At 45.3% G+C, this 14,967-nt stretch overlaps 1 protein-coding gene across 1 annotated transcript in view; it reads right to left on the reverse strand.

Moving 5' to 3' along the window:
- DNAH8 (dynein axonemal heavy chain 8) overlaps nt 1–14,967 on the reverse strand; it is a 153,177-nt gene that overhangs the window by 116,749 nt on the left and 21,461 nt on the right. The window contains exons 15-21 of the mRNA XM_081903566.1: nt 12,955–13,054; nt 10,843–10,962; nt 7,419–7,554; nt 6,175–6,362; nt 5,055–5,135; nt 4,507–4,623; nt 3,850–3,966 (exon numbers count right to left, since the gene is read on the reverse strand). Coding sequence (XP_081759692.1) covers nt 3,850–3,966; nt 4,507–4,623; nt 5,055–5,135; nt 6,175–6,362; nt 7,419–7,554; nt 10,843–10,962; nt 12,955–13,054 — 859 coding nt within the window. The remainder of the gene's footprint in view (nt 1–3,849; nt 3,967–4,506; nt 4,624–5,054; nt 5,136–6,174; nt 6,363–7,418; nt 7,555–10,842; nt 10,963–12,954; nt 13,055–14,967) is intronic.

Here is a 14,967-nt window from a genome sequence, read left to right on the forward strand (position 1 = left end):
GGAGTGTTGCTGTGAGCAGAACTGCCGGTTTGGGAGGCAAAGGGTCCACGCTCTGCGGCGATGCTGGGGGCTTGTCTACAGATCCGCCTGGCTGAGCCCCAGGAGCTCTGCTTCCAGCCAGGCACTGTCGTTTCCCTGAAGTCGCTCCCCTGGTTGCACCTCTGCTGTCACAGTTGCCAGTGCCGCAGTGTGCTTCTGGAGCCTCTGGGGGCACTCTTTCGCCATATGGTGCGCACTGTCACAGATGTAACACTTCCTGGCTCCTCTAGGAGGCTTCGCTTTGGCTGCACCAGGGACAGGGCTCTGGGATGGCTTCTGAGCCCTAGCACCACCAATCTCCATTGGCTCCTCGCTGTCCTTCCCCATTGGCGAGGGGTGCGCACGGCTGAAATCCCTGTGCACAAAAGGGAGAGTCCTCGCTTGCGCACGCGCTTGGGGCCCGTCCTCCTCGTGCCACGGACGTCCCTCATGTCGAATTCCAATAGCTAAAGCCCGTTGCACCACGTCTTCTAGGGTCTGGGGTCTGTCCCCTCTAGCGATCTCATCCTTGATGGGGGGGCTCAATCCCTCCCAAAAAAGATCTCTGACCGGTTTACTGTCCTTTGGCCAATCTAAGGCGGTGAGCAATGCAAAAAATTTAGAGTGGTATTGGCGCACAGTCGCTTTCCCCTGCCTCAGCCCGTGCATTTGACGGCGCGCAATGTCCACATCCACAGAGGATTGAAAACAAGAATCCATCGCTTTGATGAACGCAGTTGAATTGCGACGGGCCGGTCCATCTTCGCGCCACAGATTGCGTAGCCAAGCCCTGGCCTCCCCATGCAGGTGCGAAACAATGAACCCCACTTTCTCCTCCTCATCTTTAAAATCGTGACGGAGTAAATGCAGTGCATACACGACGTCCGCTCTGAAATTGGGATAGTCTTGCAAGTTGCCATTAAAATGCGGAACCAGGGCACCCCCCCGCCGTCCAAGCGCAATGCCCTCCGCTCTGGATCCTGGGGCCCCCGCCCTGTCCGCGTGTTCCCACCTTGCCTGCAAATCCTGGCACGTCTTCTCCAAGTCGTCATTCTTCTTCTGCGAAGCAATGACTGCCGATGTGAGAGCGGTAACCTGATCCCGCAGTGCAACCAGCTGCTCCTCAGCGCTCATGGCCGCTCCCGTTCGTGAGCTTCGCAAAAAAAAATTTTTTGCTTTCAGAGAGGGGACTTACTGTCACGGCCACCCAGGATGGGTCCCAGCTCACAAGAGACCTCACTCCGTTGCAGTTTATTTACAGGAAAAGTTTATTGAAGATTTCTGCTTCTCATACAGTTCAGCATTGTGGCCGTACGTCTGTCACGTTAGACCGCTGAAGTCCCCTCTGACTCCTCCCCTCTTCCACACCAACTTAATAGCCTGGCTCTAGACCACCTCTTCCTCTCCTTTCTTTTCCGCAGGGTCTTCCTGCCCCCCTGGGTTCCCTCTCTCCGTGACTCGCCTGAGGCTGAATCCTCTGCCGCCTCTTCCCCCCTCCTTCTGGCTTTGGGGCCGGGCTCCTCCCCTGAGCTCTCTCCACTTCCGCGCGCCTCTACGTTTGAACTTGGCGCGCGTACGTTGCTCCTGACCTTTCTTTCGACCGCTACACCACCCTTTGTTCTGCTCTCCACCCTTTCCGGCTGAACACCTTGCTCCAACCCCCTTTCTCTGTTCTCTCCTAATCCTGCTCCCTCCGAGAGGCTGACGACTCCACCCCCTTTACTCCGTTCCAGCTGAGACGCCTCTTGCTGCGTCTGTCTTCCACTGGGCTCCTCTCCGCTTCTCCCTTCTCCTCCCTTTTGCTTGATTAAGGTAACCCCCTTTTGAGAATCCTCTGACTCGCTGCTCAGACTCGTGGATTCCCTTAGAATTCCGTCATCTTCTTCCTCATCCTTCTGCCCCTCCTCCCACTCGCTCTCCGTCTCCTCTGTCATCTCCTCCTCTCTCCCAGAAACCCTGACAGCAACTGTGAAGGTTTCCCACCTTATAGGAACCTACTCAGTTGCTGAACCCGATACAAAGATCAATCCTAGACAACCAAGACAAGACATTTGTTGCTTCACTCAGGTAATATGTCAAACACACACCTAAGACAGATTTTGCCATAATTTTACTTCTTAAACCTGAAGTTTCCAAACTATAGGAACATGGTTCCAAGGCAAATTAGCAGCCCAGGTGAATGGACAAGTTTGATATTGCTGTGGATGCCAACAAAATCCTACAAGTCTTCCCTCTTCTCTGCCTTAACAGATATCTCATGTTGTAATATACAGTTATTGACTCACACTTGCATGCCTAAAAGGGTTAACCTGAGATCACTTTGCCAGTGTGGGTGTGGCTTAGTTCAAGGGAATAATAATAATAATAATAATAATAATAATTTATTATTTATACCCCGCCCATCTGGCTGAGTTTCCCCAGCCACTCTGGGCGGCTCCCAATCAGTGTTAAAAACAGTACAGCATTACATATTAAAAACTTCCCTGAACAGGGCTGCCTTAAGATGTTTTCTGAATGTCAGGTAATTCTTTATCTCTTTGACATCTGATGGGAGGGCGTTCCACAGGGCGGGCGCCACTACCGAGAAGGCCCTCTGTCTGGTTCCCTGTAGCCTCACTTCTTGCAATGACGGAACCGCCAGAAGGCCCTCGGCACTGGATCTCAGTGTCCGGGCTGAACGATGGGGGTGGAGACGCTCCTTCAGGTATACAGGACCGAGGCCGTTTAGGGCTTTAAAGGTCAGCACCAACACTTTGAATCGTGCTCGGAAATGTACTGGGAGCCAGTGCAGATCTCTCAGAACCGGTGTTATGTGGTCCCGGCGGCCACTCCCAGTCACCAGTCTAGCTGCCGCATTCTGGATTAATTGCAGTTTCCGGGTCACCTTCAAAGGTAGCCCCACGTAGAGCGCGTTGCAGTAGTCCAAGCGTGAGATAACTAGAGCATGCACCACTCTGGCGAGACAGTCCGCGGGGAGGTAGGGTCTTAGCCTGCGTACCAGGTGGAACTGGTAGACAGCTGCCCTGGACACAGAGTTAACCTGCGCCTCCATGGACAGCTGTGAGTCCAAAATGACTCCCAGGCTGCGCACCTGGTCCTTCAGGGGCACAGTTACCCCATTCAGGACCAGGGAATCCTCCACACCTGCCCGCCTCCTGTCCCCCAAAAACAGTACTTCTGTCTTGTCAGGATTCAACCTCAATCTGTTAGCCGCCATCCAACCTCCAACCGCCTCCAGGCACTCACACAGGACCTTCACCGCCCTCACTGGTTCTGATTTAAAGGAGAGGTAGAGCTGGGTGTCATCTGCATACTGATGAACAAAGGGAAGCAGAGAGACAGTATCCAGCTCATCTGTCTCTCCCCAGAAACCAGTGTAGTTTACTTTTTTCATTCAAATCCAGCTCATGCAACCATGTAGCTTGAACCAAGTGACAAGGTACCCAAAGGGTTGGAATAACCCTGAGAGTTTTGACGCAAAGCTACCCAAGAGCCTCAATACACCAGCAACCAATTTTTAATGAAATTTATTAAGAATAAAAAATAAAGGAAGAGGACAAATGGAAGGTGCAGAATGTTGCTTCAAGAAAATAACAACAAGAATCTTTTAGTTCAAGTCTATATAACTGATAGCTACAGAGGAACAGGATTCTGGTCTACTCATGTATAAAGTAGTAGCCCTGATGGTCAGGTGAGGTGAGAGGCAAAGGAGGGTATGAGAACTAATCAGTAATATTGCATGCTCGCACACACAATCAATCAAAGTGAAAAATAAAAATGTCTATTTAGAAATATATTTGTTCCATTAATTTTTTTAAAAATTGTGATCACCTCATTGCGTGCAAGTAAATCCTCCACTTTTGTTGGACTTTCTGGTAGTATAAGTAATAGGGTATTTGCCATATCTTTCATTGTTAAATCAATCTGCATTTCGCTTAAGTCATTAATCTGTTTTAAAAAAAAGGTAGTTAATAACATGCCAATGTCTTTCAAGGGTTTCCACAACAGTATTATTTCAGGAATCCCATAGATTTTGATTTTGAAGGGCAAAAACCTAACTCACCCAAAAACATCAATGAAGTTAAAGTACAAGAGCTGTAATTCAAATCCACACAACTAGTTCCACATGCCCACAGGATTTGAACCCCCACCCCTGCTTTGCCCTTGTCTTCACATGCATGGGAAGTCCCTAACTCACTAAGGGTTTGAGACCCATTGGCTACCCTCACCTGGTTTAGCTGGCCAGTCAAAGCCATTCCTGGGCTCTGGTCGCAGTCACATGCTGATAGCTTCTAGAAGCCACAGGTGAGAGCTGAGTGCAGGGTTGGGACCAAAGGTGGACAAACTACCCCAGAAGGAACACAATGTGTCCCATACCAGAAGTACTACTCTTCCCCTAACACTCCATACATCCCAAGCTGATGGTGCAATATTAGCAATAAAACAACAACAAAAATCTGTTAAACACATGTTCAAAATCAGGTTTACCTTCTTCAAAAGCTGATTAAACATTTTTATGACTTCATCAACTTCTTGGAAGAAGCTATCTAAAGTCAAAGATGACCAGGTTAAAATGGTAAGCCCTTGCCTCAGCACAGATTCTACCTACAGAAAGTAGGGAAAAAGACCAAGACAGGAAAATAGGCATTTATTGTGAATGCTATAGCATATAACTAATCGTAATGATAGTTAAGTATTTCACTAAGCCTTTCTTTATAGATTATACTGTGTAAAGTTAAATATAATAATCATAAACATTTTCTCCAATCGTAATAAATTTATTCTTAAACTCACGAACATGGAATCATCTTTAATTTCTCTATTCTCTCCTTTAATTCTCTCCTTTTATCTAATTCTACAATATCCATATATATTTTTTCAAATCAAAACCTGCAATAGATCCCCTGTGGATTGGTATAATGTCCTGGATTTGTACAGTCTCAGCGTCACCTTTGTAGAACTCAGCAGAGAGGAGGATAGGTCAAAACAAGAAGAAATGGGCTCTACCTACTGCTGCCCTACCAGTCACAACTCACCTTCTTCATTTTGGGTGCCATCAAATTGACAAAGACAGTGGGTACTTCTTGACACAAATTTTCATAGCAGTGTAGAATATTCTGAGATTTAAAACAAATATTCAATAACTTAATGAATTTTAACAGACTTTACAATGTGACTGTGCAGTAGAATATCCCAAAGCCCCCAGCCAAATTTTGGGAGAGTTAGGAGGGACTTCAAAGAGACGTTTGGTTCAACTTTCTGCTGATACAGCAAATCCTGATACGTCTCATCCTCTGCTTAAAAACCTCTAATAAATAATTATCTACTACTGTCCGTGGCTGCCTGTTGCACTATTGAACAGCATATATGTCCTGTTAGGAAGTTCTTCCTAATGTTCCTGTGTATGCTATTTGAAAGCACAAGCCATTCAAAGAAAAAAATATATAGGTGAGGATTTACTGAGTGCCATGTGCTTGATGGCTTCACTGACAGGAGTATCACAAGCATTAAGAAAGATATTTCTCCTCAGACAAAGAGCTCTGACCTCTGATCTCCCCGAGAAACCTTGATGATTCAAAGAATCTGCAAATAGGACATTTTACACTTTCTCACTTAAAACTTCAGACATGAAGCTTCTCTCCCCATAGCCAGTATTCCACCACAGAACCACACATAAGATTAAGAATTGGGCTGCAGGTGTTCTCTGTATGACACATTTCAGTAAGCCTTGCCCTATTGGCTTAGAGTCAAAATAGACATGACAGACAACCAGGCTCTATCTTTAATTTTTAAAGTCTCTCTATAGTCACCCCCCCCCCCAAAAAAAACCCCAGCCATGATTTTTAAGAGACAAAGAGGTACATTCACACATCTAAATCATCATGCCTATTTTTCCATTATCTATGCCAATTGTGTTTATTAGTTGGAGACATAAAGAAACTGATTCAGAAATAGATTTCAGAACAGTAGTCATACAGCCATGTATACCTTGACTCTGGAACATTTCCTGCCTTGGGCATTAGGTGGCACTGATTGCCAACCTACCCACCTACCTGAAGGCCTGACACCCAAGGAAAACAGGCTGACATGATGCCAAAATACAACCAAAATTGCACATTATTTAGAAAAGACTATATATCACCATCGTTTACCTACCTCCAAGCTTAATTTGTTTGCCTTAACATGGCTTTCAATCTTAACTATCCTCTTTGCCTCTTCAGGCACATCTAGTCCCATTTTTATCATGCATTTTGTCTCTCGGACAATCTCTAAAATCTTGGGGTCAAAATTAACCAAAAGCTTTCCAGTTTCAGGATGACGAACCAAGAGTGTAACCTGCAATGCTGAAATTAAATTGGGGTTTGGGGAAGACATCATACAGTTTTAGGTCCATTTTTCTATTGCATAAAGTCATCATGTTGCCAAGAGCCAAGCTGGCAACTGCAGTGATATGATCTTGCTATGTATTAGTTTTGTAAGGATAAAGTCTTCATGCGGCAGTTCATGTGGTCGCCTATGCAGTGTGGGGGAAGCCAGTGAGTGGGCAAATGGGCAGGTGGTTCAGCAGAGCAAGTGAGCAGGAAGGCAGTGTAAGTGGCCCCCGCAAACCTTCATTATTTATTATTATTTATTCAACTTATACCCAGAGGTATCACAACAAGACCACAACATATAAAATCAAACCAAAAGCAGTAACCCAATTACGCCCAAAAAGCCACATTCTAAAAGGGTGTTGGACATCAATAAGATCAACCAAAGGCCTGGTTGAAAAGGAACATTATTGCCTGGCGCCTAAAGGTGTATAGAGAAGGCGCCAGGCGAACTTCCCTGGGGAGAGCATTCCACAGACGGGGAGCCACTGCAGAGAAGGCCCGTTTTTGTATTGCTACGCTCTGTACCTCTCAAGGAGGAGGCACACGAAGGAGGGCCTCAGAAGATAATCTCAGGGACCAAGTAGGTTCATATGGGAAGAGGCAGTCCTTCATGCCCCCCACACTGCTGTTGCACGTGCTACCACCACAAAGAGAGGAAGTCTTGCCCCCCTTTGTCCACCACCCACCATCGCAAGAAGGAAGCATGCAGTTCTTCTGTTGGTGGCAGTGCAAGGCAGAGGGGGCTGAAGACTTTCTCCTCTTCGTTCCCCTCTCCCCTGGGAGTGGCTGCACCAGTCTTGGGACTGGGGCAAGCTGTGTGGGGATGATGGAGGGGCAGTCTGAGGTGAGCTGTGAGGGATTATGGATTGGCAATGGGGTGGGGATAGTGGGTAGGTAGGGGTGGCGAACAGGCCGGATGGGGATTAAAGGAACTGTGAGGGGATGGGGAGTACACAGGGCTGGTGAGCAATGCCAACAGGGTGGGAGGAATATTTAGTAATATTCATTGCAGCTCAAGCAACATACCATACTGTAGCTGTGAAATTTCCTTCATCCAAGCTGTGTGAAAGAGCACCTCAAACTCCACCAATACATAGGAAATTCTATTGAATAATCGAACGACTGCTTTACCTTCTGCGCTTGCCAAGATATCTGAATTTTTCTGTTGAAATATTGAAATACATAATAAAAAGGTAAGTGAATGAAATACGGTGTCCTTTAATTAAAAATAAAATTAATGAAGAAGGTATCTGTTTCGCCCCCAGACATACTGTATGATCTTGCATAATGTGATAAAAAAAAGGCTTTCAATATTACACATATGCTGTTAATGCGCACCAGTGCTCCTTCAGTGTAATTACAGACAGCATCATAATTCAGCTTTTATATGCCTCGGCCCAAAGTCAAATAAATACATGAAGGAGAAACGCATAAGCAGTCTGGCGTTTGTTCACTTTCTCTCCAGCAGTTCCCGCTGCTGAATAGATAAGCAACTTTTACAACACATAGTAGTTTATCTCTTTTGACAGTTCGGAAATGCTGGAGGCAAAGCTAATGAAACCTTGGGCTGTGTTTGTGGCTCAATCCTGCACTCGCATAGAACATCTTTTTGGATCCTGGCCAAAAGGTATAAAGAAAACTATTACATGATAGTTTTTTATTGATAATTTCCAACTCAGGTGTTTTGAGTTCCTACTAGTTTTGAAGTTAACTGGACCCTTCTATAAATAAGACAGTGATGTCTGCATTCCTAGAGAACTTCCCCTCTTCCCAGCCAAGTACACAGTAGTATATAAATATGTAAACTGAAAGGAAAGGAAAAGAAAGGAAAAAGCTCAAACAGTCCAGTGAGAACTGAGTATGTTTAGGCGTCTCCAGGTGTCAGGGATCCAGGACCTAACTACACATTACATTAAATGTTTACGATGCAGTGATACTAAGCATGGGCTGTAGTTTTATTCTGAACTGCAATGCACAGTCAGGCATAATCCATTCCTTTTCCAGCTGTAATACAGATGAAAATTACACCTCACATGGCAACTAGCCTTATAAAAACAGATCCTGTGGGCGGTAACAGGAGTTCTCTTTCTAAAGCAATCACTGCAAAGGATTTTTGACACGATCACAGGCAGAAAGAATTAACACACACACCCTTCCCTATATGATTTCTTGATGAAAACTTAAAATGAAAGTTTATAAACCACAGATGCTGCACTCCACACACCTAAAGCAACATGTAGTTAGGCTCTCCACTGGAAAAGGAAAATGGAAAATGAAGAGGGGGTAAGAGTGAATATGCCCGTAACACACGGTAGCTAATAATTCTTTTTGCCCAAGCATCACAGGGGCTGCATACCAATGGTGGGTGTGGCCAAATGTGGGCATGGCCACCCCACTCTTTCACTTTCACTTTCACATGCACATACACAACATACTGTTATTCTAAAGCAGCAATGCGGCAGCAAGCAAAGGCTATAGCAGCCAAGTCTGCTGCTTGTGGCTGGAAAGCCAAACAGGAAGTTTGTGACTGTTGCCATGGGAACAAAGGGGCAGTCCATTCTGTACTGAGCACCGGATGTTAGCTCAGTGGGTTTGTCATATGATCTGTGCTGGAAGTACATGGGAGGAGTTTATTCTAACTGCTGATGAGTGCAGACATGTTTTCTCTGTACTGAAGTAAAAGACAGGAATAAAAGATGTAAATAGATTTCTGTCTGCTTCTTTCCCCTCCCTGGGGACAGCAAAGGGGAGAGAGGAGCAGTTGGTGTGTTTTCCTCACAGCCTGAGGAAAATCGCCGGAACGGACCTCGCGTATGTTTTATCCTGCCGGGAGTCGCCGGAGGGAGGTCTAAGGAATTCAGCCGGTGCCTGAACAGATAGGCACATACCTCAGGACGGGCCAGAATTCCAACACATACATCCATTCAGATCAACCGATGGGGTTTTTTTGCTCCTTACTGGTCTTCAAATGATCAGTGTGATGACCAGGGAGGGAGTAATTTTCATGTGCATCAAGCCACTGACTTATCTGCTCATCCCAGGGCAGTATCTGCATTAACACGCCTCCCCCCCCCAAAAAAAATGGTGAGGTGTTGTGGAGCCAGAAAAAGTTGTCTTGGGGAGCGGAGCAGATTACTGAACTGAGGGTTATATACTCCTGCTCTAATCATTTCTTATATCCTGGATAGATGGGATACTTCTTCAGGAATGAAGATGAGCATTCCTGTTGGGGGGGAGGGGAGGGGTTCTGACCGGGAGCCGATTCCCACATCACGCAGGGGGCGTTCTACCCCCTGCCCTGCCATCACCGCTGGTGCGCCATGCCTCCCAGCTGGGCACCCAATTGGGAGCCACTGTGGGGGCGTGGTCTAGCCGCTCAAATGCGGCCGTGCCAGCTCTCCCCGCCATTGCTCTGCCAATTTTCGTGAGTCACCCACCCACCACTCCCTTTAGTACATAGCTTCTCGTTTGACCTTGCTATGGACCTCTGGTTGGTCGCACTGGTTGCCCAGGGGGCCTGGTAGGAGTTTTTTCCAATTGGCAAATTGGCACCAGCCTCTTGGTTTTTTTCGCCTACCTTGTAGCAATCATCACAACTTTCGTAGTAATTGGCGGTCAGGCAATGGAATGTGTTGTTGGTGTATGGAAGGGCAAGGTGTGGCCATTGCCTACCCCTTCACTTTTGGGTATTCTGTTAAAGGAATCCGGCGGTTGTGGATCCTGTCCAATGCCCTGTGTGGCGGGGGGCCATGGCACGACCCTCGGTGACATCAGGGGAGAGCTCATAGTTGTATTTGCATCAACAGGCTTCCCCTACTGGTGGTTAACCCCTCCTCAGACTCACCCCTCTACAAGTGGGTGGAGTCTAATGTTCCGTGGTCCAATGCCTAAGCCAATACCTTCTCACATGCTGTAATCAATAAAGTTGTGGCCTTTTCTTGCCCATTAACCTAATATACTGTGTCCTCGTGTCTTTATTCCCCAAGCGGGGATCGGGTCCTCAAATCACAATGTCACGTCATACAGTTGTTTTTTTAAATTAAAAAAAATTCCTCTTGAGATACCTGATACCTTTATCTCTGCAGCAAAATAACGACAGCTTCTTTGGGTTTTCTAGACACACAGAGAAATTTTAAAGTGACAGCAACCTGGCATTTAGGGCTACGTATGGCTAACAAGAATCAAACAACTGTGGAAATATGCACTAGATACTAGTGAGTTGGGATGTTTCTTTCAATATTGCTTTCAAACTCAGCAAAACAGCTCCACCTGCAGACTCTTCTACATCATTCCACACTCAGCAGCACTTTCTGGAAGATCTGAAGTAAGATGATATTAACAAGCAGTATTCTTGCCAGTGGACCACAGAGAGGCGAGACAATGTAATTGAGCTGCTGACTGTGGTTTACAGATTATGTTACTTTCAGGTGGGTGATAATCGGAAACTTACATAAAAATAGTTGATTGGCTCACTGATACGCCTGAACAGCTGCCTCACCCACAGTATCTTTCCTGCTACAGGGGGCATGTTTCGAGCCAGGGGAGGATCCTCCTTTTGAGCCTGATAAAGCTGCAATAAAGCAAATGTCAAATTTAAAACATGCCTTCAGCTAATACTTTATATCAGGGCTGGGAAACCTGCAGCACTCCAGGTGCCATTGAATCCCAATCCCCTTCAACCCCAGCAAACATTGCCAATAGTCAGGGATGGCAGGAATTGCAGTCCAGTAACATCTGGAGGGCCACAGGTTCTCCATCCCTTCTTTAGCTATGAGACATACCTCTGTAACTATTTGGAACTGACAATATCCTATCAAGGCAGCTTCCAAAATTAATATAGCAAATTACAAAATACAATGAAATAAAACTGAAACTTTCACTGCTAAAATGGATTTTAAAAGCAGCAAAACAAAACTAGCAATACATCATTTTAAAAAGCTTTTAGCTGGAACAGAAAGTTCAATACATTTTAGAAAAATCTAAAAGCAACAATCTAAAAAGGTCAAAGTTTTCTTAATAAAAGAGCTCAGCCAAATCTGAAAAAAATAGATTTTTGATGCCCTTTTAAAAGTTAGCACTAACGTGGCCAGCTGCACATCCTTTCAGTGCAAGTTCCATAAACAATGGCCAGAAAGGGATTGTTTCTAGTTTTTGCCAATCTGACTACAATGGCAGTCCATGAGCAGGTTTGTGTTCCTGTAGGCAGAACTTCCAATACCCCATCCTGAAACCATTTAAGGCTGATTAATCTATAATCCAGCATTTCCAAAGATAATATAAAAATTAGTCTGTAATGCTACCAAAAAACATAGATATACAAATAGTGTTTCTCTGCTTCTCCGATCTTTCATTGTTATGGCTGTAAGTCAGCTAAAAAAATTTAGCTGATTTATCATCAGCTTTTAAACTTATTTTTAAGTTTTAATAAAAGGAACTGTTTATTGTTACAGGGGATGGTCATATTTAATGTTAGTAGCTCACCGCATGGTGGGGCAAGGTGCCAGCAAGGTCAGTGAGATGCAAACGCACCAGCTTAGCCAATCTGCTGCTCCTGCTGGTACGTTTACACCTTGCTGCCCTCACCCTCCTGGTAAGCAGCAGCCACTCACCTACCAGGAGGTCAAGTAAATGCCTCACCATCCATCCACTACTATTAATATTTTTGTCTTTTTTATCTACCGTATATGCAATTTTTTGAATGTATCTCCACTTTAACTGTCATAAAGGCCCTCTTCCTATTACAATTCCACACCAGAACCATGACACCCTCAAAACAACAACAACAACACCACCCCAGGGAATACTAAGTCACACTCCGGCTGTTAACATTTTGCCCCCATCAAATAAAATTATTCTCCGCAACTAAAACTGATTAAATTAACATGTAAAGGTGGCTGATTCTACTCAAGGTAAATGCACTAAGATTGCAATCCAAAATACATTTACTTGACAGCGGTAGCAACTGGCAGGACAGGGAAACTTTGCTTACCTGGCTTCCCAATGTGAAAAGGAGGTGCACAGTGGCATGGTACATGCACAGCCATGGAGCCAGTCTGATGCTCCTACCACTGTCCCTGCACCATGCCAGCTGCCCTGCTCTGCTGGCCACTTGTAAAAGGTAAAGGTAAAGGACCCCTGGATGGTTAAGTCCAGTCAAAGGCGACTATGGGGTTGCAGTGCTCATCTTGCTTTCAAGCCAAGGGAGCCAGTGTTTGTCCACAGACAGCTGTCCAGGTCATGTGGCCAGAATGACTAAACCGCTTCTGGCGCAAGGGGACACCTTGATGAGTGCCAGAGCGCACCTTCCCACCCACCGCAGTGGTACCTGTTCATCTACTTGCACTGGCATGCTTTCAAACTCCTAGGTTGGCAGGAGCTGGGACAGAGCAACAGGAGCTCACCCCATCACAGGGATTCAAACTGCCGACCTTTCGATCAGCAAGAGGCTCAGTGGTGTAGACCACAGCACCAGTCGCTTCCCGCTGGCCACTTGTAACATTTCCCAAGGACCTGAATGGGTCTTGCTTTTGATTAGGCATGCTAAGGATTGCATCATAAGTACCTTTTTAGTTGCCTCAAGCTCTGCAACGTAATGCTGAAGAATACGCCCGATTGTGTGTGCGATTTCATGCTGAAGGCATGGCATATTCAGCTTCTGAAACCTAAAGGGATTAAACGGTCAACAGTCTCCGCTGAAAGGTTAGTCAACCTACTATTAGGTTACTGTTAACACCATAGTTCTGTATGTTGTGACTGCAATGAATAAAAAAAACCACTTCTGTGTATTATTTAGACACATGTGTATCCTGAACTTGTATATAAATTTCCCAGCGTGCCTAACCACTTAAGTCTACAGCATCATGCGACTTCCGGGTTGGCGCGACTGGCTAATGGCGGATTCCCTCCGAGCTCCGGAGGGAATTGGCTTAGCAGGGGGCTGGGTCCTGCCGTGCCAGCGACACAGGGGCCCTTAAAAACCACGGGCACGGAGCCCGTGGACATGGTGACTCGGCGGGCACCATAAGCGCCCTCCCGACTCGTGAAGGAGCCTTTTTAAAGGCTAAGGATCGGGTGCCAGGGAGCGGCGTGGTGCTTTGAGTCCTTCGCTTCCCCTGCCGAGCGAAGCCGCATGCTATTCTTCGGTCAGCGCTGACTTCTTCCTACTAAATTTGGACTTAAAAGCAAGAACAACAACCCGTGAGTAATTTGAAAATTGGATTACAATATATTTGGCTTTGGATTTGGCACGAGCGGGGGAGCTGAAAAAAAAGGAAGTCCGTCTCCCCCCTATTGTAAACAGCTCAAAGCAAGGACCTGTCAACTAAGGTTGCGGGAAGAGCTGCTGGGATTGGATAAAGATACAAATTCCACGGATTTAAAGGGACTAAGCTAAAGTGCTGGAGGACTAGAGTTTAATTTGTTTGAATTAAGCACCACTTTTCTCAAGCCCGGGAGTAAACCGAGCTAAGAGCCTGCTGAGGATTTATAGAAACCTTTGACAGCTGTCAAACTAGCTGTCAAAGTTGGAAGAATTGAAAGTTGAAACTTTAACCGGTTATATCGCTACAAAATATTGAAAACAAAGAAAGATTGTTACAAACAAATCAGACTTTTGGATCGGAGGGAAAAGAACATTAAGTAACCAGAATCCCTCTAGAGGGGATTCTTGGACATTACAAGAATGGAACTAAAACAGGGAATAAGGAAATACGTGCTGGCTCGGAAAAGCTGACCTCTCTCGTGGGAAAGTTGTTAGAGATGAATGAGAAAGGCCTTGTTTTGTCTATGAGCCCCTCAAACCCGAAGTTATCTGAAGATATACCAACTGAAATGGAAAAGGACTCATTGTTCAAAACACAGGCAGCTGGACAAGAAAAAGAACTAAAGATTGAGGAGGAGAAGACATCTGCCAAGCAGGAGGAGCTGAAAGAAGGGATGGCTGAGATGATACAGAAGAGAAAAGAGAACTGGAGACCTGCTAAGAAGAACCTTAAATTGACCAAGGTGAAAGTCGGACTAATTGGGACATATAGATTTTTGAAACAGCGTTGGAGCACCATCTGTAAACAAGTAGGTCTCATTGGAAGAATCACGGTCAGCATTGAGGAAATACATCTCCGACCCTGGGTGCTAAGCATGAGAGACTTTCGAAGAAACCGGCTGAAAGGGACTGAGAGAGATTTGCGTGCCTCGGACGTAAGATCACCAGGCTAAAAAGATGGACTAAATGGATTTTGGTTAGGGATTGAAACCGGGGAGGGAAGGGTGGGACCTAACAGTCTGAAGGGGGTCTGTTTTTTCTTTGTTTTAGGAGTATAAAAATTATAGGTTTTTTATTATTTTAAGAATGGGGAATTCGTGGAGGGGAAATAGTGGCAACCTTAGGAAAGGTATATATATATTTTTTCTTTCTTTGTTTTATCTTCTTTAGCTCTACTCTTACATTTTTGTATCTTCTCTATATATAGGGTTAAGGTATATATTTTAATAAATGGCTAAGGTATAACAATGAATTAAAGTTTAACTCTATTATAAAAAATTATCTTAACTAAACTAGGGATAAGCGATTTTAAAT

Source organism: Podarcis melisellensis (assembly GCF_964234715.1).
Source record: "Podarcis melisellensis genome assembly, chromosome: 3".
Classification (NCBI taxonomy): domain Eukaryota; kingdom Metazoa; phylum Chordata; class Lepidosauria; order Squamata; family Lacertidae; genus Podarcis; species Podarcis melisellensis.